The sequence below is a fragment of the Protomyctophum parallelum genome (assembly GCF_964188405.1).
Source record: "Protomyctophum parallelum genome assembly, chromosome: 10".
Lineage (NCBI taxonomy): Eukaryota > Metazoa > Chordata > Actinopteri > Myctophiformes > Myctophidae > Protomyctophum > Protomyctophum parallelum.
This window is the reverse complement of record NC_139704.1, coordinates 29,874,645-29,896,165: the sequence shown is the minus strand read 5'-3', so window position 1 is coordinate 29,896,165 and position 21,521 is coordinate 29,874,645. Positions and strand designations below refer to the sequence as shown.

Below are 21,521 nucleotides of genomic sequence, written 5' to 3'. Positions count from 1 at the left end.
AATGGTAGACCTGAGGCCTACCATTGCGTGGCACATCTATGCACGTAATGTCTATGTTCACAGGCTTCTGTGTGCGGCCCAGAGGGCATCTGAGCATGTTCAACACAACAACACCATACCTCTTACACCATGTGTCCTTTGGGAAACCGGGCCATTGGTGTTAGACTAAAAACTCTGCTTCCCATCATGCACCTGTGCACAGTGTGAAGCTCAACAGCCCACAGACAGACCTAGGGACACCCGGACACACAAAGGTACATGTGATGTAAAAAACTTAGCTTTCTTATGAGTTTGGAGACCGATTATAAAAAGATTTTAAGCTTTAAATAATGTCATGCCCAAAATAGCGATGCCAGGTTGAAAGTTGGTAAAAAATCAAGACACATTGGCTGCATAATTGCCATAAAAGAAACCTTAAATAATGGCCACAAACAGATATATTGGTCGATGTAGTAATGTGCACATGTATGCACAGAAGGTGACAGACAGACAGCCATTGTCAACTTATGTCTATTCCAGTTGGTATTTATTTACATCGATGTGTAAATGTGCCTGCTGTAGGTTTTTAGACCACACAGAAAGTCACACTCCACAATGCAGCACACACTTGCCAATTTGCTTCTTCTTTTATGGGACTATCCTCCGAGTAATCGTTTGCTCTGACCCCTGGGACTTTGGGAAGAGACACTCCATTCCTCTGCCTCTGCCTGTAGAATCCATTTTGCCAAAGGCTACATGGTCCAGGCCACTAACTGGATCACTGCCTCAGTGCCCACACTGCTCTCAGAGGAAGTGACCTCAATACATCCAATAACCTTGCTCACACAAGTGCGACAGCTAAGGAAGATTGAAAACACACCAGGTTTCTCATTGTAGAGACGACTAAAACGGAATCATTTGTTTGTGTGATGAAAATAGAAGATGTTGAATGATTCATTGTCTACTCTTACAGCACGACTCTTGGAGCACAGAACAGGACGTCTGTGGCATTTTTAGCTACCGTGGTTACTATGTTTTCATCTGAGGAAGTGAGAATATGTTAAAGTAAACCTACACTGTTTAATAAGATAAAATAAGAAATAAGATACATTTTCAAAAATAGCCGATCGACAGGCTCACAGGATGCATAGTGAGCTTGTAGATAAGCTATTTTCCCAATTTGTCATACGATGAAGTATATGTCTTAAGTGGTTTAACGGCACCTGCTACGGCAACAAACATAATATTTTGGTCATAATGATAAATATGTGCCACACACTCTAATAGACTGATAATAACCAAACCCTCGTAAACCAACTGAAAAATCCTTCCAACTATTTGCTGTGTAATAAATTGTCTTCCAACTATGAGAAAAGGACCACAGCCGATGGCAGACTGTAATACAATTGAGATATTCAATTTTATTTTTATATCATGGCAATCGGTCCACCTTTGGCCCCCTATCCACACAAGTATACTGAATTAAACACCACTGGGCCCTTTGCATGCAGTCTGTTGATTGTTGAGTTAACACACCATAGGGGCCGCTTTCTTATCTGATTGCCCAGGATAGTGTGCTTCAAGCAGCCAGGTGATTGTGTGGGATCCTGCATGTGGCACGTAGTGTGTTATTGTTGTTTTCCACAGAGATGCTAATCATTCAGCGTGCGCCGGAGGCATGATTAAATGTCAGTTCCCTTGGCGTCGTCCCTCTTCCCTGTGAATAACCCTCTCTGTCTGTAGGCTGCTGGAAGTGGAACACGGAGCTGTGGAGACCGGAGAGGTAGTCGGTGTACTACACTATACAGCCATGTCTCACATAGTCCTCAGCTGCAGATCCACAGTGCCCCCTAGTGGCCACCAAGCACAAAGACAACAGCTGTGTGTGTGGCAATCTGATTGGTTCAGTGAGTATATAGTATGTCTGTTTCATTATTTAAAAAAAGTATGGTTATTGGCACCCGACTGGTAATCCAGTCGCAGTGTGCCGCGGGTTCGACTCCCGAGCCCGACACGGCCTTTACTGCATGTCTTCCCCCATCTCTCTCCCGTTTCCTGTCAGCCTACTGTCTGTCCCTTCAAAAACCAATAAAAGGCGTAAGCCGCAAAAAACAAATATATACTATATATATATAAATAAATAAAAAGTATGGTTATTTATGTATTTATGGTGACGTCTATCTGTCCTCTATGGTGCTTTCTGTAAAAACACAGGGATTCTGACTTAAGAGTTGTTCAGTTATAAGCCAGCAGAGAGTAGCATTGCCCTGGTAGTGACTCCTCAGCAAAGCACTATGCAGTATAGTATAATTATGTAAAGCACCAAATGACTGAACCTGTGGTATCTCTCATACAGAGCAGGACTACTATTGCAATAAAACACATTAGTATGGTAAAAAAAAAAAGTATAAATACAGTTCACATTGTCTATTAGTGGCTGAACAATTGAATGTTGATTATGATTAGTGTAAACCTATTGCCATTTGACTATGAACATTTTTGGAAAGTAGAGGTTTGTGCAACAATGAGATCGAGTGCCTATATATGGGCTGCAGGTTAAAAATCACCTGTGGCTCCAGACAGGTGCTGCAGGTTCAAACTAACCCGTGGCGGGTTAAAAATCACCTGTGGCTCCACACGTGCTGCAGGTTAAAAATCACCTGTAGCTCCAGACAGGTGCTGCGGGTTAAAACTAACCTGTGGCGGATTAAAAATCACCTGTGGCTCCAGACATGTGCTGCGGGTTAAAACTATCCTGTGGCTCCAGACATGTGCTGCGGGTTAAAACTAACCCGTGGCGGATTAAAAATCACCTGTTTACGTGTTAGGGTGTCGGACTCATGACTGTAGGACTGTTGGTATGTCTAACCAAACACATGCACCCCATTATACCCTTTAAACCATGTGGACTATTTCAATATAGGAATAGAAACCAGTTAACACAAAACGCTCTTGCATATACACTATTGAGAATGAATAAATAGGAAATTGAAATGAATAAGAAAATGGAGATAAGGACGTGAGCATATTTGGGAATAGACAGAGACAACATTCAAAAATCATTATCCTTTATTTTCATTTTCATTGCAAAGCAAAGCCAGGACATTTAAAATACATTAAAAAAATTGTTCATTATGTAATGGTTCATTATTTGTTGAAGCAATACAGTAATTATTTTATGATTAATACTTTTTAATCATATGGCTTTTTTTGTTTTCCAATCAACAGGGTACAGAAAAAACAATAACGTAGAAACAAATACTTAAAGCAGAAAAACAAAGAACGCAAAAAGTAAACAGATAGTTGTCTACTTTGTTAAGATGGGACATCCGCGGAAAACATACCTGCACGGTCTGCTTCCGTATGTCCGGGGCCAGCATATGACGTCATATCATATACATTCTAAGGGACATTGGTACATATCTTCATCACGTCATCATCGTCATGGGACATATACTTCGTAGCATGACGGAAAACATACCTGCACGTGCACGTCAGCTTCGTGCCAGCATATGACGTAATATCATATGCTGGCCCCGGACATAAGCATCGTAGCACCTGACTGATAACATTACTTGCACGCGCTGCTTGCGCAAGTAATAAGGTACACCTCACAGGGCAAAAACAGAGACCCAGAAACAAGCACTGCAATAAAATAAAATAAACTGCATTTATATCGCGCCTTTATCCAAGGCGTTTTACATAGATTGTGTATTACATTCACCCATTCACATACACCGATGGCAGAGGAAACCATGCAAGCACACCCTCTCATGTAATATTGCTTAATTCTTCCAGCTCTTTCCTCACTTCACTTGCTTCTGGTCTGCCTTCTGGCTTCTTACACAGCATCGACCCGATTAATCCTTGCTGCAACACAGTAAAACAAGGTTGACTGAGGAGCCTTTATATTATGTTAATAAGACAAAGTAGCAAATTCCTACACTTCAAATGTACATACCTCACCAGGAAACCTTTTAGAAAAACCATCTGGAAACTCCAGTTTTTTTAGCTGTGTCAAAATCTGTAATTTGAGTCATGAGGATTTCAGTTTGGTATAGACATGTAGGTCAGACATGTACAACAAACAATTATATCCCTCACGTTACTAAACTTAAACTAAACTGACAATGAAAGGGAAACTGTGAATAGAAACAAAAAAACTAAAATCACCTTGTTATACAGTACATGTATTTACACATGTGTGTATCATGCTAACGATGCCCAAACAAGGATCTAACTCATAAATGATACTCACCTTTGATTTTTCCATACGAGAATCGACCTTCCAAAGGAGTTCAAAATATATCAACCCCAAAGCAAATATGTCCACTTTTCTGTCGTAAGTAGGCTGGATCTTCTGTCATAGAAGAACAAAACAATAAAAATAGAAACAGGGGTATCATATCGGGTCGTCCACTCACAGTTAACCCATTTTGGGCGGGAACCCTTTTTGGTGTTAGCATTATGTTACGCTTTAGCTATTGAAAAATAGCAGATCTACAAGCTCATACGAGCTTGTAGGTCTGCTATTTTTGAAAAATCGAAGAACGACTGACATAGATACAGCTTTTTCAGAAAACTGTCAGGATGTAGAAGACATTTTTAGAATCTGATCTCAGGTCAGAACTGTACTGTAATTCTGCAAACCGTTAATACATATTTTAATCAATCAATATACAGATATACAGACATCATAGAACAAAGAACAACATAAGAAACATACAAAATGGCAGAGAGATTATAGAACCAAGTGCTTTTAGTAATGTTGATGATCTTACTTGTTCAGGTGCCATGTAAGGTACCGTTCCTGTGCCTTCTGTCCTCTCCTGCAGGCTCTCATCACTCTCATTATCGTTTGTGACCAGCCCAAAATCACCAACCTTCACCTCTCCTTCATGTCCAAACATAATGTTGGCAGGCTAATTGTTGAAGGATCATGGACAGCAGTAAACACAAATCAATATCAAATGCCATGATTCATATTGAGCAAAGAAAAAATTAAGATTTTCTGAGTTCAGTCACTGTCACCTTCAGATCTCTGTGGATGAGCTTCTGGCGGTGGATGTATTCTACCGCTATAATTATTTGGTGTTTAATAGGAAGACTTTCTTTCTGTCTCGTGGGGTCTTCTCCAGCCTGGTTCCTCTGTTCTATCCACGTCTTAAGTGTTTTAATATCACATAACTCCATCTGAATGTATAAGAACTTGGTGGATGAATCACTGCTAGACCTACAGAGTAGTGAGAAATAAAGAAAATCACATTATCTATTAAAATGTTAAATATGTGTAGAATTGAACAAAGGAGATTTGTACTTAACCCATTTTGGGCGGGAACCCCTTTTGGTGTTTTAAGCATGTTATAATTTAGCTATTGAAAAATAGCAGATCTACAATCTTGTAGGTTTGCAAAAAAAAAATTATCGTGAAAATGTGGCACATCTTTCTTTCAGAGCCAACGTTTTTAACTCAAATCTTTGCTTCTGGGGGATTCCTGAAATAACATATTTTCGGTTGGGGGTCGTGGCCAATTACATATAATTTTTGGGGTCCTTGACATGAAATATTGAGCACCACTGATACAGAAACATGAGGTATTTCATAAAACTGTCAGGATTTAGAAGACATTTTTTTAATTTCGACGTCATGCCTAAATGGGTTAAGAGAAGAAAGAGAGGACACTGGAGCAGCACAGACAATTTAAGCCTTTTTATTAGGTGCGAGTATACAAAACGACTGAAGAGATTGTTTTCTAAAGAGATTATTACTTACTGGGAAGTGCTGTAACTGTCAGACTCAGAGTCATCCATGTAGCCTGTATCTTCAGTCCAATGGGAGTGGTATTTCACTATGTTGGGATGCTGAAGCTCAGCCAATGCACCCACCTCTCTTCTGGCTTTTCTGATTGCAAAGAATGCACTCACATAATTCATTTCAATTCAATTGTAACTGTCAGTATCTGACACTTAAATATCTTTTTACAATTATACAATTTCATATTTACAGTGTATAAATAAAATACTTACTCTTTATAGCGCACTATCTTTATGGCGTAAAACGTCTGCTCACACTTTTGCATTGCCTTGTAAACTTTGCCAAATCCTCCTTTGCCAATACGCTCAATTGAATCAAATTCTGATACAAACCTAAACTCATAGAGGTAAACATAATATCAGTATTAATGATAAACATCGAAATGCACGTAACGCACAGCATTGCAAATCAAGGTTTAAATTTGACATACCTCGAGACTGCTGATTGGTTACTGACAATCACACCTTCCTGAAGAAAAAATAAGTAACAAGCATATATCATGTAAATAAAATATTAAATAATGATGATTTTTTTTCATTGTCTTCTTATTATTGCGTCCAGTACAAATGTGTGATAAACATGACTTTAGGCAATAATGAAGGAATCTCAAAAAACATGGGCGGGAGGAGGCTCAGCAGATTGCAAACATGCAAACTGAAAAGAAGATTGAAAAGAAGAAACTCATGTGTACCTCCACCTTTTTATTATAGTTCAGGTAATCAGTGCGGCTAATTCTGGTGGTTGATTGTTCACAAAATGTTTGAGGGATCTATGCAAACTAATATATCCTATAGGCTACTGTGTATGTTCTGTCAAAATGTTTTTAATATAAATTAATAGATAAAAGGACATACCTGTCTGCTTTCTTGAACTGGAGGGCTCAAATAAAATTTCTCTGATTTCTCACTGTGATAATGGAGACAAACGATCAACATCTGACTCAAAACGGCAAAGATTTCTTTAAATGTTTTGCAAAAATATCAATGTGAAAACTTATGATAGTACTGTATATTAAAATCTTACTTACTAGACTGTTGAAACATGTTTCTGCGTGTCCTTTCGTGGAGCTGACGTGCCACAGCCATTCTCATCTATAGTCTTGAAAAAGAAACCGTATGATTATTTGCAGTACTGTACAGCAGGTTGAGATTAAAGGGCCTTTCAAAGGGAAGCGAGGAACGCAGGCGTAGCCTGGATCAACGACAGGTCTCCTCCAGGTCTGCTCAAGAGGGGCGCGACAACGCAAGCGTTAACAAAAAGCTAAACAGTATCCAGGTCTGGTGAGTCGCGGGCGTGTGCACGAAACGAGCACGTGCGCAACCAATTCACAGGGCCGCGCTCACGTAAATACGCTTGCATTGTCGCACCGCGACTGCTCCCCAGTGCTCCGTGTAAAAACGCAGGTCTCATTGAAAATGAACTACAGTCGCGTTATATCGCTTCATGTTTGAAAGGCCCTTAAAACATCACACAAGCTCTTTTCACTTTTTCATCAATCTGTCTTTATAGGTTAATGTACATGTTTCCTCAGCCATGGCTTACCTCTTTCTGTTGGGTACCACATATCTCTTCATATGCAAGTTTGGCAGCTTCCTCTTTTGCTTCATTCTGGGTTCCTCCGGTTCCTCCGAAGGCAATAGGGTAGTCCTTATCACCAATCACAAACTTGCAACCTCTAATATCACAAATTTATTATTTAGTGCCCTTGTAAATGTTGACTTATAAGGGACACTTAACCCTTTTTGCAAAATAAATAAATAAATGTTAATGACGTTTAAAAGATTTAGAACACTTTCCTGGGGGTGTTTATGTGTATTCTAGATTGTAGCAGTAAGCCCAGTGTGTCTTTGATGTCATGGACACTGGGCTCACTTACTTCCTGGACTACATGTTGTCTCAGTAAGACAGCCCTCCCACTATCCACAAGGAGGAGCAGTGCACCAAAGCATTATGGGAATTGTAGTCCAGGAAGTAAGTGAGCCCAGTGTCCATGACATCAGAGACACCGGGCTCACTGCTAAAATCTAAAATATCTAAAACCACCTATTGCACACATAAAGACCTACAGGAAAGTGTTCTAAATCTTCTAAAAGTCATTAACATATGTTTTAGCAAAAAGGGTGAAGTGTCCCTTTAATACATATTATAGAATAGCATTACTATGCATAGTAGAGACAGTGTGTTGACTACTTGCCTTACAGGGTTGATTCGTAACTTCTCGCATCTAGCATAGTCACTGAGCCAACGTGTGTAGTTAACTGGTGCAGACTGAGTCACATGTGTTACTGATATTCCCGACTGACACTGCAAAGAAAACAACGTAGTAATAATACATGAACAGTTAACTAAGCTTATTATTTGCACCACAGACTGAGGTGTCTGTGGTGCAAAGTACAGACAGAGCCTCATTTCCTCAGCTATGGCACCACTGACCTCTTTGGATTTATTGCCACATATCTCATTATATGCAAGCTTGGCAGCTTCCTCCTTCGCTTCATCTTTTGTTCCTCCAATTCCTCCAAAGGCAGTTGGGTATTCCTTATCGCCAATCACAAACTTACAGCACCTAATGGCACAAAAGTATTATTTAGTAAATGGTGACGTAACAATGTTAACAATGGTGACTTAACAATGTAGTTCGAGGCAGTGGTACAGAACATTGAGGCTCGCTTCAGGAAAAGCCTGATAAATGCAGTCACACTATACTGTAGCTGCCTTAAACAGCAGGCTTTGCTGAACAGGCCTGAATGCTGTCTGTCTTTCAATGATTGTATTACTGTTATATTGCTCTGTTATGTGCAGTTCTGTGGAAAGGAGTTTCCAGACAAAAGTCTTTAAAACTCCATTTAAAGCATTAGCACTGCAGAATAGACTATAATCAAGGTTTATTTTTTCTTTTGCATTACTCATACAGGTAAGGGCTGACAAAACACAACATAATGACACGAATATAAAAAATCACAACCGTGTGAACTGAGTGGTGCAACTCCCCCCCTCCTCTCCTCTCTCTCTCATTAGCAGGCAACAGTGTAGCACTAATTCTATCTCTCTCTCTGTTTCTGGCACAACAGCGCCACTAGTGGTACTCATAGTCATATACTGGTGCGGTGCTCATGGCCACATAGGTGAACACATAGGTGAACACGGACATTGCTGTTCCTTGGAGTGGTTGCACCACTCAAAAATCTGAAAGACCTGTTTTGTTTAATGACTATAGAGATTTTGATATTTGGACAAAATCTGTAGGAGAGTATACTGTCGTTTTGAAAAGATTCGCCTCCTGGTGGCACTATAACAGGCTCATGTTTTAGGGCAGAGGTTCAGCTCTGGCATCCAGGGAGAGTGTGTGCACTGTTACGCTGTGATGAAGCCAGTGGTGCCGGACATTAGCTGATCACAGACGGACGGACGGACGGACGGACGGACAGACAGACAGGATGCAAAAGATATTCTCGGCCAGTCAGACAATGAACATAAAGATATACTAAAGATACATAAGAGTAGAGAGTGTGTTGCAACTTGCAATACTTACCTAACAGGCCTTATAGAGACCTTCTTGAGATAAGCATAGTCACTCAGCCAACGTGTGAGGTTGGGTGGAGTGACAGCTGTTTGATTAACTGGTACAGGTGCAGTTATAACTGATGTCTGTAAAGAAAACAGCATATTAATAAGACATACTGTACAGAGAACTGGGACACATTTTTAACAGATTATTGGCCATTTGTAAACTTGGTAAAAAAAAGGTGTGAATCTTACAGAGTCACCAGGATGTGTTTGCTTGCTGTTCTGGGCATGTTTCGCTGTATTCAGTTTGGCTTCATTCTTATCCTCTCCAACACTGTTGGGATAAGTAATGCAATTTATCACAACTTCTTTGGGTGAATCTGTGGATTATTTCTGCAACATTTGCAAAGCGACATACGGAAACGAAACAAGAAATGATCACATCATGATAAGTTTGAGACCAGGTGTTATATATTCCCTCCTGACACTTAATATGGCTAAAGCTAAAGACAGTCAATAACATAAACAAAACCGCCCATGCATGATGTGGTGATTTCAGTATCGACTGACTGTAGCATGCCCTGTCCATGCCCGTGTGGCAGACAGACTTAATTGCTATAGGCCTATTATTCAACTTACATTTTAATATGAGCAAGGCCAGAGGCAACCTCGTCGTATCGATGTCTTAATCCAGCTGTTTCCTGTGCATCTTCGTGCGGTTTTGCATTGTCATTCATTGTAGAATTAAACAACAACACTAAACAAAGCTATATGAACAAAACACTATTCAAATGTAGCGACAAACTGTAATTATTTTTTAATCGAAATCGGAGCTTAAGTTCTGTCTTCAGTGAAGTACAGTTCCAGTCGGGTCGATCTCTCCTGCAGCACTGCTTTGCTGGAACTTTCTGTCACTTTCTAGGAAGAACAAGATCAGTTTCGATTTCCGTGATAATCATAAGTAATCATGGGATCATGCATAAAATAACCTATAGGGGGCGCAGATTATAGCACTCTCCCTGACTTTTAAATAAGTGTTTCTCAAACGTTTTAATTTCAGGGTCCCCATTAGAGTAGTTGAATCATATCATAGCATATTCATAACTATGTTTAGTCATAATTGTACATATAACTTTAACTCTGTATTTCTCTCACCAAAGTGACCGACTAGAACTGAAGGTCTAAGGCTATCAGGCAGCTGTATAAACACATTGTGAGGGTTTATCACGGATGCTTTCAAAATAGACCACCTGGGGCTATCCTGATTCCTGGTTGATCAGAGCCATCTTTTGACAGGAGGCTCAGATAGGCACACTGTCTCTCACTTTGTAATTCTCCATTTATTTAGCTATGCATTTTATTAGTACTACAGTGCCTGTCACAGTTGGGGGTCTTTGACTTTCCCCCGACACACACACACATTTGAGAATGACTGCTTTCCAACAAAAAAGCAGTTCCCAGCCCACTGTTTCCATATTGGACATCCTCACGACCTCACCTCAACATATTATAAACTGCATCTGTCTAGGCTACTGTAGCTGATCATGTGAAGCAGTACTGAAGCAATATTTGGGAACAGACAGACAAGAGAGAGAACCTTTACAGTTTACACCATAGTGAATCATTATTTATTTTCAAATTACAATTATTTTCAGTGCAAAGCAAATGCTGAACATCATTTACTGAAAATAGTTTTCCCAGTAGTTCATTACCTGTTTAAAAGCAATACAGTAACAGTGTAATGAGTCCCGGGATGCAGGGATGGTCTTTTAGATGAGTCCCAGGGACATTTTATGAGTCCCACTTCAACGACGTTAGGAGTCATATTGTAATTTTTACAAATTGCAGCATTTAACTCCCATTTCATATGGTTATAATGTGGTTATATTCATGTAGAAAAAAGAAGAAACGATTATTATAACTAAAGCTAGCAAAATTAACTAGAATAAAAACACTACATTAGTGGTCGTTGTTTTATTGCGTCCCTTAACTATAAACTGCATTTTAGTGTTTCCCAAAGTGGGGTACGGGGACCCCCAGGGGTACTTGAGGGAGTACCAGGGGGGACCCAGCTAAATGATAGTTTGGAACCAAATGGACCCTTATGGGTCTGTAACTCAGAGTATACAAATGGAACCAAATGGACCCTACCGGGTCCATTTGGTTCCATTTGTACACTCTCAAAATTAGCATTGATTTTACAATATAAATTGGGGGTACCAGAGATAGAAATGCCATTAAATGGGGATCCGTAGACTAATGCATGTCAAACTGGGGGTCCTTGAAATTAAACAGGTTGAGAATAACCGCTAGAGCCGTCAAAAATCTTCTCTTATGGCGGTCCCTGGCATATATTTTTCAAATGGGGGTCCGCAGGCTCATTAGTGTCAATTTGGGGGTCCTTGACGTGAAAAAGTTTGGGAACCACACTGTAGCGGCTCCTAGCCAGCAGAAATATGACAACGCTCCAACAGATGTCTTTAAGGTCGTTTTATTTCGTCCCCTTTGACACCGTGAAAAACTGCAAAACAAACATACAAATATTCTTTTAAACACCATGAACTATGCATTTTGAATGTCCTTGTTGTAACTTGGTCAATCATGACTTCCGGATTTATGGTAAACAAACACAATGAAACTTAAACAAACAAACAATTGATGGAACTACAACACTATTTACAAACACAGAGACCAACAACATGTAACGTACCGTGTGCGCCTTCTGCCGATTCTTTTAGGAGCTACTCTTCAATTCTCTTATATTTATATTATTACGGACACTCTTTGTGCCGTTAGCAGAGCTCCTCTCAACCCCGCGACTCAGCTTGAAACTGCCTGAGCCAGCTCACACCGGTGCCATTAATGCTACTCACAGGCTCTTCCTGCACGCCCTCAACACGTCATAATTAACCAGGCATTAAGGACCAGGCACCACACACGGCATGCACATACAATTTGTACCCAAAAATGTTCCCATATGCAATAAAAATAGAATAGAAAATAGATAGAAAATATAATAGCAAATAGAAATAGAAAAGTACAAAATACCCATTGCTGGGACAGTTACACACACCATCTATTCTACTCATACAGTCTTAGTGTCTTGGTGCACATCTCTGTCTGCAAGTGCCAAAGCACACTTTTCCAGCTCTTTCTTCACGTGACTTGCTTCTGGTCGGTCTTCAGGCTTCTCACACAGCATTGACTTGATCAGTCGTTCCTGCAACACATCAACAACAACAAAATTGCAAACTAATGAACGCCTCTATGTACATGTACTGATGTACATATTAATAAGACTAATAGGGCCCTATTTTCGCCATGCTATGCCCCTTATCCCTAAACTTCTTTGCCCCCCCTTTTTTAATTGTTCAACTAACCGATCTACATCGACACATTCTGAGCTTGTAGATTGGCTATTTGAACTATCATGTTTTTCAAAATAGTAAAAAAGGATAAGATGTTTAGGGATAAGGGGTGTAGGAGCCAAAGAATGCTTATATACAGTAATTGTCACTTGGTTGGTGATGGGTGTGGGCATTGACGTTCCGTTATTGGTGGGAGCGTCTCTGTGGGTGGCCCTTGGTAGTCAACAAATATGGGTGTCTGAACCAGCTCGCCCCTAAGGCTGTTTGAACTTGGAGGCAGGGTGAGCTGGGAGGATACACTTTGTTGACCGCACATATACTTTGTTAGTTTGATTCATTCACGTTTTGTTTGCTCACTGTTTGATTGTTATTTATTAGATTCTTTGCACATATTTATTGCATATATATATATTTATTTATTGTATTGTAATATTTTGTGCACTGAGCTATATAAACGTTTTAAACTTTGAGCTTGATTGGATATGAATCATTTTATCATTGTTTTATTGCGCGTCATTACAGTTTGTTTTAGCTCCCAGGTTTAGCCTGCCGGCATGAGTAATTTATTGGTAAATTATTATCAGCCACAACAAGGGGTATAGCTCTGGCATAAATAGGGCCCTAAATCTAAATGGCTGCACAGTCATATATTTAAAATGTACATACCTCACCAGGAAACTTCTTAGAGAAATCATCTGGAAACTCCCGATTTCTGACCCTCCTCCAAATCTATAATTAATTCAGTCATATGAGTATGGCAGCATGGTATAGTCAGACATGTACAATGTAACAATCAAGGTTATTAAACTAATACGTATTACTTACAGTCTTACACAGTGTAAAACTGTCAAACTAAACAAAACACTTATTTTCATGCACTATACCAGGGGTACTCAACTGGCGGACCGGATGGTACATTTCTTTTTTTTTTTTTTTTTTTTTTCTTTTTTTGCGGCTTACGCCTTTTTTATTGATTTTTTTGAAGGGACAGACAGTAGGCTGACAGGAAACGGGAGAGAGATGGGGGGATGACATGCAGTAAAGGCCGTGTCGGGTCCGGGAGTCGAACCCGCGGCACACTGCGACTGGATCACCAGTCCGGTGCCCAGACCGTTACGCTACGGCCTGGGCTGTATTTCTCATGTGAAATTGCTGCAAAGGCCCCCAAAATGTCCCCCAAGGTCCCCCAAAATTCTGGCGCGCGCTGTGCGCGCGCACAGTGTGGCCTGCCAGGGCGTATAACTCCCGGCCTGATTTGGAGTTCCACTCCGGGCCTGCACTCTGCACCCCATTATTGGTTGGTTGGAAGGGGATCTGATTTGTATAAGCTTGGCTTGACCATACTAAACGGGCATAGAGCCCCGCTCTCCGATGGACGCCGCATGGGACCGGACCTCATGGGACCGGACCTCGGTCTTATTCAAAAAAATATTTGTGGACCTTCATCATTTCTAGTTGAGGACCCCTGCACTATACTGAGTGCTGATTGTTTCGGATTAAGTTACTGAAGAGGATGCTCGTTCTTGGCACATTCTTGACAAGTTTAAGTGCATGCTTTTTTGCCGTTTGCCCACTTCCAATGTTTAAAGAGATCAAACATGTTATAGGGTTGGCTGAATTTGAACATGCCTAGCAGTGATTCATCAATGCCGTCAAAATGGAGAACAGGCAAGGCAATCATTCCTAGGGAGGGTTGGGTAGATTTAAAATAACTTATGTCAATAAATGCCATTCATGTTAAACATGTCATGTTTTTGCAGTATTTTATTGGTCCTTCAAGGGAGGGTGGTGCAGGGTTTTTGTCAAAGTAAAAACATAAAACGAACACTATCAAAACTAAATAGAAATGGGTGAACAAAAACAAAACAAAAATGGCCAAGAAGTCATGATACTAAATTTAAATGAAACTGTAAAGAGAAGAAATAGAAACTGAGACACTCTCGTGCGCACACACACACACACACACACACACACACACACACACACACACACACACACACACACACACACACACACACACACACACACAAATAAATGATAAGATTAATAGTGGTTAATTATCATAAAAAGACTCACCCCTACTCTCTCTGAACCAGAATAGATCTTCTGGAGGAGTTCAAAATATATCAGGCCCAAAGCGAATATATCCACTTTTCTGTCGTAAGTGCTCTCGTTTCTCTATCATAGAAGAACAACATGATAATGAAAGGAACAAACAACAACATACATTTGAACATTAACATGGCAGAGATTGTAGGCAAGTGCTTTGCAAAAACCATATTAGTACATCTCTTACTTGTTCAGGTGCCATGTAAGACCTAGTTCCTGTGCTTTTTGTCCTCTCCAGAAGGTTTTCGTCACTGTCGTTATCCTCATCTGTGACCAACCCAAAATCACCAATCTTCACCTCTCCATCACGTCCAAACATGATGTTGGCAGGCTAAATGAACACCATGAACAGAACACAGTAAACACAAATACATTATCAAATATAACCACTGATATGAGGCAAAGAAAAATGAAGATCTGAGTTCTGAGTTCACCGTCACCTTCAGATCCCTGTGGATGAGTTTCTTAGAGTGGATGTATTCTACCCCGCTAACTGTTTGTTGTTTAATAGGAAGACTTTCTTCCTGTCTCCTGGGGTCTCGTCGAGTCACGTTCCTCTCATCTATCCACACCTTAAGTGTTTTCTTATCACATAACTCCATCTGAATGTATAGGAACCGGGTCGGTGAATCGGTGCTAGACCTTCAGTAGTGACGTAAAAAAAACAAAAATAGATAATAAATGTATACAATTGATCAGGGGATTTTCATTCTTATATATAACAACATGAAAGAGCCTTACTGTGAAGTGCTGTAACTGTCAGTAGCAGAGTCATACATGTAGCATGTATTTTCAGTCCAAGCCGTGCTGTATCTGACTATGTTAGGATGCTGAAGATGGGCCAATGCACCCACCTCTCTTCTGGCTTTTCTGATGGCAAAGAATTCAATTATGTAATTAATTTGAAACCTTTAATTCAACCGTATCAGTAACTTAAGCCCAACACACGTCGCCTCGCCTGACGCTCCGATATGCCTATCTATTTTCCAGCCGCGTCGCTGCGCACCCGGTGTGTGTTGGGCTTAACACATACGCTTACTTAACATGTTAACTTGGAAATCAGTTCTTGCCGGCAAGCAACACCTTCATACTACAAAGTATGAATTAGGCTTTATAAACTGTATACACAAAATACTTACTCTTTATAGCGCACAATCTTTACAGCATAACACCTCTCCTCAAGCTTTTGTCTAGCCTTATAAACACGGCCAAAGCCGCCTTTTCCAAGACTCTCAATTGAATCAAACTCTGATAAGAATCTATTGAGATAAACACAAATAGTAGAACATGGTAAAAATATAGATTATGAAGCGGTATCAATGATAAACATAGAAACACACATAACGTGCAACATGGTATTTATTTGTGTGTTTAATATTTGCCATACCTTGATTCTGCTGATGATTGGTTAGAAGTACCTCCAGGACTATGTTCTGTATTCTTTACATTTAAATTGTCAATCACACCAGCCTAAGGATAAAATAAGACAAATAATGCATATCATGTAAATGTTTGACCGTTAATATAAATCCTTGAATATTTAGTTCAGTGGGCTACCTCTTTGGTCTTGTCAGGTATCCCATGGAAATTTGATGCAAGTCTAGTGAAACAAGTGGATGGATCAATTGCAGACATTATGGAAAATGTACAGTATTATAGGCTTGGGGTGTTCCGAAACCTGCTTACCTTATTTTGGGCTTAACGTCAGGAATTTCTGGCTGAACAGTGGGAAAAGAAATAGATGACAATGAGTCAATGAGAACAAAGTTAAAGACATGTAGCATTTTCTTACAAATATACTCCAGCACTCTTAAATCAGCAGTGAGATATACTGCAGCTAGTAACAGGTGTTTGTCTATATTTAGTTAATGCCCTTCCAGTACAAGTTAGCAAGCGAGTGAACAGGGAAATATTGAAATATGAATGTGCACTACAGAACATAGATTTGAATGTTTACACAAATTACAAAAAAATGCAAATTGCATACTGGAAGTAACAAACTAACCTTGGGAGGATCAGCAGAATCTGTGAATATTATTGAGTCACTTCCGGTTCTTGCCGGGCTTTGTGATATTACTGACTCACTTCCGGTTGTTGGAATGCTTTGTGATGTTGCATCGAGGGACCTTGAATAATACAGAGACATTAGTAGGCAGATTCTCACCACCACCACCGTCCACCACCAACATCTGAGCTGTTCAATGTCTTACGTGTTTGAGGCTACAGAGACATTGGATGGTGAATCTTCAGACATTGCCGACTTGAGGGACACCTGAAAGACACAACAAATAAGTACATGGTTGTCAACATTTTACAACATGCTCCACAAAAAAATGGCTCTATAGCGATAAGCCACAGCTGCCACATATTACACACACTGTCTCACACACACACACACACACACACACACACACACACACACACCCACACCCACACCCACACACACACACACACACACACACACACACACACACACACACTCAACTGTTTTGGTAATTACATATTTATATTTAAAGGAGAGGTCTGCCTGTCAAGTGGTTGTCTTGTCGTTTTTAGTGCCCTTATGTTTTGTCCTGTGTACGTACCATGTTTTGTTTTCAGTTGTTTTCTTGTCAGGGCTTTAGTTTTGAGGATGATGTGAATGTTAATTAGATAATCGACTAATAGGTCGGCCACCAGCAAGAGTTCCTTTACTGAACTTGCTCTGTGCAAACTGCATTTCATACGTGGTGCTCATTGCAGCCAGCCTGGTGATTGACTCTTTACAAAGGTTCTGAAGCGGGTTAACTGCACACTAATAAAGTACTGCAGAGGTTCTGTCAATCAGTTTACATAGTTTGCAAACCAAATGAATAGACAAAGGGGAATACCTGGCTGCTCCAGTCCGACTGTTCTTGAAGAGCAGCATAGGCCAGCTGAGCTGCGTTTTGCTTGGCTTCCTTGGCACTGTTTCCCTCAGCCACTGGGTACTCTTTACCATCAATGACCAACTGGTAGAAGAATCTGTGTGTAGGTGCATGCACGGAGGAAAATATTGGGATCAGAGGCTTTACATTTTAATGTTCTCATAATCCATCCAAAGTTAAGAGAATGTAATATGGTATATATTTGGTTTCCATCACACATACTGAGGGCAATGAGGTAGACCACTTCTTTTCACGATTCTGTAGTCGGAATAGAGGTTGGTCTTCTGACAGTAGTGGTTGACAATTCCAATGAAATTTGTCTTTCCGAAGCTGTGTTCTGGTGCAGGTTGAGTTACTACATCTGACTCAGATATTCCCATCTGTGAAGAAAATAACATGTACAGTAAACAGTCCCTATTTTTTTAACAAATTAATTAATTGACCAAAGAAAACTGACAAAGATGCAAGAGAATCTCACAGAGTCAGCAGGATCCGTTTGCTCCATGCTGTTCAGGGCATGTTTCGCTGCATTCTGTCTGGCTTCCTTCTTATTCTTTCCCACACCGTCGGGATAGGGTTGACCATTGATCACAACTCTTAGGGTGAATCTGTGGATTATTGGGGCAATATTTAGCAAAGAAACATGACTCAAAATAATTATAAAATCACACCTCTGTGAAGTGAGCGGTGCAACTGTAGTGTGTGGGGGTCCCCAGGGGCAACATCCAGACCCCCAGGGGGCTGGCCCAGACCCGCAGGAACATGGGCAGGTGGGCGGCCCGGTTCTGGCGAGCCTTCCCGTGTCCGAAACGGTCTAGAAATGATGTTGCAACTTTCCGTGCTCATTCCGTGCTGGGACACGTAGACATACATAGCATAGGGACACACATAGCTACGTAATGGAGCGGAGGCACTGCTCAATAATAAATGTCATACTTCAGCTTAGTGTGATGGACTGGTTGAAGGAGAGGGTTGACATAACAAGCAAGTTCAGTTGCCCCAGACAGTAGAGTGCCTTACAGCCTTGCTCAAGGGTACTTCAGGGAGGATCAGTGCACCAGTTGCATGGGAAATTTTGGGAATGCAGCATTAGAAAGCTGCTGCACCATACACAACTGGTGTTGTGTGTTTAGTTTAAACATGTGTATGTGTTTAGTATTAAATACATACATACACATAAAGGTTAGGTAGCATATTTGTATAGTTAAGTTTTGGGTTATGTGGTAGAGTTGTCAATGTGTTTTCAGAGCTATAAAAAAACAACAACAAAACAGTGTCAAGGCCAGGGTCTCTTGCCATCACGCACATATTATCCAGTCCAGTTTCATTGGTCGACGTCACCCCAGTGAATTAATTTCAGTATTTCTCAGTCAAGCCCCCCCCCCCCCCTGGTGGCGATAAATAAAACGTATGGGAACTTGGGAAGTCAGCTAGATCAGGGGTCTGCAACCTTTATGAAACAAAGTGCCATGTTTTTAGTTTCTAGATAGTCAGTGTGTCACTTTAATGACACCACAACATGTTTTGATTGTCTACGAATATAACCTTTTCCCTTTTTAAATATTCTTTCACATTGTTATATTGATCATATTAGACTCATTAGATCAGGCCTCCTATCTCCCTCCCCAGTCAGAGTTCAGAGTTTTAATGAATGTTGAATGATGTGCAGGATGTAATTTACTTACAAATATGAGTGAATTCATTTATTTGACATTTTTTTAATTGTTTATTTACCGGTAATAGTTTTTTTTCCCATGCCAGTGTGCCAGTGATCACCCTCCTTTGTGCCAAGGTTGGCACCAGTGCCTGAGCTAGATTACTCAGTCAAAGTCCAATTTACCATATGGATATATAGTACACGGCACACATTTAGACTCTCGTAGATGTATTTATCGATTCTGAGATCGTAGATTGAAAATGTCAGAATCGATACTACCGTAGTATCGATTGGTCTAAAAATGAGTTATTTAGCATACTTTTACCAATGAATTAGCATTACGAGTCTAAATCTTAGGCTAGTTCAAGAAAGCTACACCATGCTTATAACCCGAACAGGTAGTATAAAACGTCACTATAGACCACAGTTTGACTTTTAATGTTCAACTTACGTTTTAATATGATCAGGACCAACAGATCCAACCTCCTCGTATAGGAGTTGCAAGTTGGTTTTCTGTGCATATTCGTTTAGTTTAACAACGTAATTCGATAATTCCATAACAGAATCAGGTAACACTGAATAATAAAGCTATAAGAAATGTCCAAAGTGACGTGACAACTGTCTTTTCGCTTTCTATTCCGAGCTTCTGTCTTCATTCAGTCAGTGCTTCCAGAATCCACTCCAGGCTGCTTTCCAAGTTTCTATTCAGTGTTGTATTAAATAGAAATTTCACGAAATACCTTTCGTTTATGGGTAGGTTTCCTTCAAAACCTAGCTGCAGAACATTATTTTATGTGCTCCCAGGACAGAAAATTCTAGAATGTTGCTGTCCTGGGCTCTTGGGGGTATCGTAGGAAGCTACGCCCACGCCGTATAAAGCGGACGTGGCTACGTCATCGGACCCTCACGCTCGACTTTTCTTCTGCTATGCTGATAGAATGAACTCTAAACTTCCACAGTGTGTGCACACTCATATATCTCATAAACTCGGCCGAGAGACTAATTCTTTAGGACCGTGAGATCTCTGGCACACTCTCGAAGCAAAACAGAAGAATATTCTTCTCGAGGAAAAAGCCGAACTACTACACAAGTGAGTTTTAGCCAACTTGTTGCTGCTCGCTCGTTGAAAAAAAGTAGCTCGCGCCTTTTTCTCTCTAGCTAAGCTAGTGTTGTTAGCCTAAAGCTATCGATAGTTAGCTTCGCGCTACTAGGCAGCTACGCCTGTGGTATTCTCTTCAACACACCACGAGGAATATAAACCTGTGGGTGTTAATGACTCGGACTCCTCTCTCGACAAGCAACCATGTCGCTGCCGAGGGAACCCCAGCCCGAGGAAAGACGCCGCCGCCGAACTCAGGTGCCGGTTGAAACTCAACAAAAGACGTGCACCTCTCCACCGCCCTACAAGGCCAAGAGCGCTCCCAGGGGCCGAGGCGGCGAGGCCAGGGGAAGCGTAAATGACCTGTCCGGGCCGGGTCATCTTCCCCACACTCAGAGTTCAAGGCCAGAGGGGGGGATCACGGATCTCACCTCAGAGCCTGCGCTAAAGCGCTTAAAATGGGCTGTACACAGTGCTGTGAGCACTGCTGTACAGACCCAAAATGTTGTTCAAATGTGCAATTCACCACATGTGCCTGTTTTAAGTTGTTCAATAAAGAAAACACAAAACAACAATAAAACCAACTCTGAAGGGCAAAACCCCAGTGGGACAGATAACCCACACTGTGTCAGCAAAGGCTGGCAGCCTGGCACAGGCCAGAAGCTCCACGCCAAAATGTTTCTTCACTACCAGGAAAATCCACTAGAGGGCGACATTCCACACAAGGTAAGTCTCCCCCTAGGCAGGCGGCAATGCACCACGCTGACGAGCACAGGGAACCCTTTGACACGTCATCTGTCACAATGGCGGATATCCGGGGCTTCCCCGTGGATCATCCGTACTATTCAGACACGATACAGACTACAGTTCGCCTCAAAACCGCCAACAGCCATTCTCATCTATAGTCTTGAAAAAGAAACCGTATGATTATTTGCAGTACTGTACAGCAGGTTGAGATTAAAGGGCCTTTCAAAGGGAAGCGAGGAACGCAGGCGTATTAGCCTGGATCAACGACAGGTCTCCTCCAGGTCTGCTCAAGAGGGGCGCGACAACGCAAGCGTTAACAAAAAGCTAAACAGTA

At 41.0% G+C, this 21,521-nt stretch overlaps 2 protein-coding genes across 2 annotated transcripts; both read right to left on the bottom strand.

The window, feature by feature from the left end:
* Positions 1 to 3,744: 3,744 nt before the first annotated feature.
* On the bottom strand, positions 3,745 to 10,195 carry LOC310865780 (interferon-induced, double-stranded RNA-activated protein kinase-like). Its single transcript, XM_083774989.1, has 16 exons — positions 9,941 to 10,195; positions 9,554 to 9,635; positions 9,327 to 9,442; positions 8,228 to 8,360; positions 7,935 to 8,098; positions 7,337 to 7,469; positions 6,822 to 6,892; positions 6,649 to 6,700; positions 6,225 to 6,262; positions 6,007 to 6,126; positions 5,753 to 5,881; positions 5,011 to 5,212; positions 4,761 to 4,901; positions 4,238 to 4,339; positions 3,941 to 4,003; positions 3,745 to 3,849 (listed from the first exon to the last, which is right to left on the bottom strand). Exons 1-16 carry the CDS (start codon positions 10,036 to 10,038, stop codon positions 3,751 to 3,753), a joined length of 1,743 nt encoding a protein of 580 aa, XP_083631115.1. The 5' UTR covers positions 10,039 to 10,195; the 3' UTR covers positions 3,745 to 3,750.
* A 2,181-nt stretch (positions 10,196 to 12,376) lies between these two features.
* Positions 12,377 to 19,993, bottom strand: LOC310866223 (interferon-induced, double-stranded RNA-activated protein kinase-like). Its single transcript, XM_083775710.1, has 16 exons — positions 19,793 to 19,993; positions 18,163 to 18,292; positions 17,907 to 18,064; positions 17,649 to 17,781; positions 16,989 to 17,050; positions 16,784 to 16,904; positions 16,465 to 16,496; positions 16,336 to 16,378; positions 16,166 to 16,248; positions 15,918 to 16,037; positions 15,520 to 15,648; positions 15,219 to 15,420; positions 14,966 to 15,109; positions 14,746 to 14,847; positions 13,336 to 13,398; positions 12,377 to 12,521 (listed from the first exon to the last, which is right to left on the bottom strand). The coding sequence occupies exons 1-16, from the start codon at positions 19,897 to 19,899 to the stop codon at positions 12,387 to 12,389; spliced, it is 1,764 nt and encodes a 587-aa protein (XP_083631836.1). The 5' UTR covers positions 19,900 to 19,993; the 3' UTR covers positions 12,377 to 12,386.
* Positions 19,994 to 21,521: the final 1,528 nt, after the last annotated feature.

Coding starts and splice junctions, on each gene's coding strand:
- LOC310866223 (XM_083775710.1), bottom strand. CDS start 19,899: ATGGAATTATCGAATTACGTTGTTAAACTAAACGAATATGCACAGAAA. Junction 18,293..19,792: donor GGTCCTGATCATATTAAAAC/GTAAGTTGAACA, acceptor AATAATCCACAG/ATTCACCCTAAGAGTTGTGA. Junction 17,051..17,648: donor AGTCGGACTGGAGCAGCCAG/GTATTCCCCTTT, acceptor TGTGTCTTTCAG/GTGTCCCTCAAGTCGGCAAT.
- LOC310865780 (XM_083774989.1), bottom strand. CDS start 10,038: ATGAATGACAATGCAAAACCGCACGAAGATGCACAGGAAACAGCTGGA. Junction 6,701..6,821: donor AAACATGTTTCAACAGTCTA/GTAAGTAAGATT, acceptor CCATTATCACAG/TGAGAAATCAGAGAAATTTT. Junction 3,850..3,940: donor CTAAAAGGTTTCCTGGTGAG/GTATGTACATTT, acceptor ACTGTGTTGCAG/CAAGGATTAATCGGGTCGAT.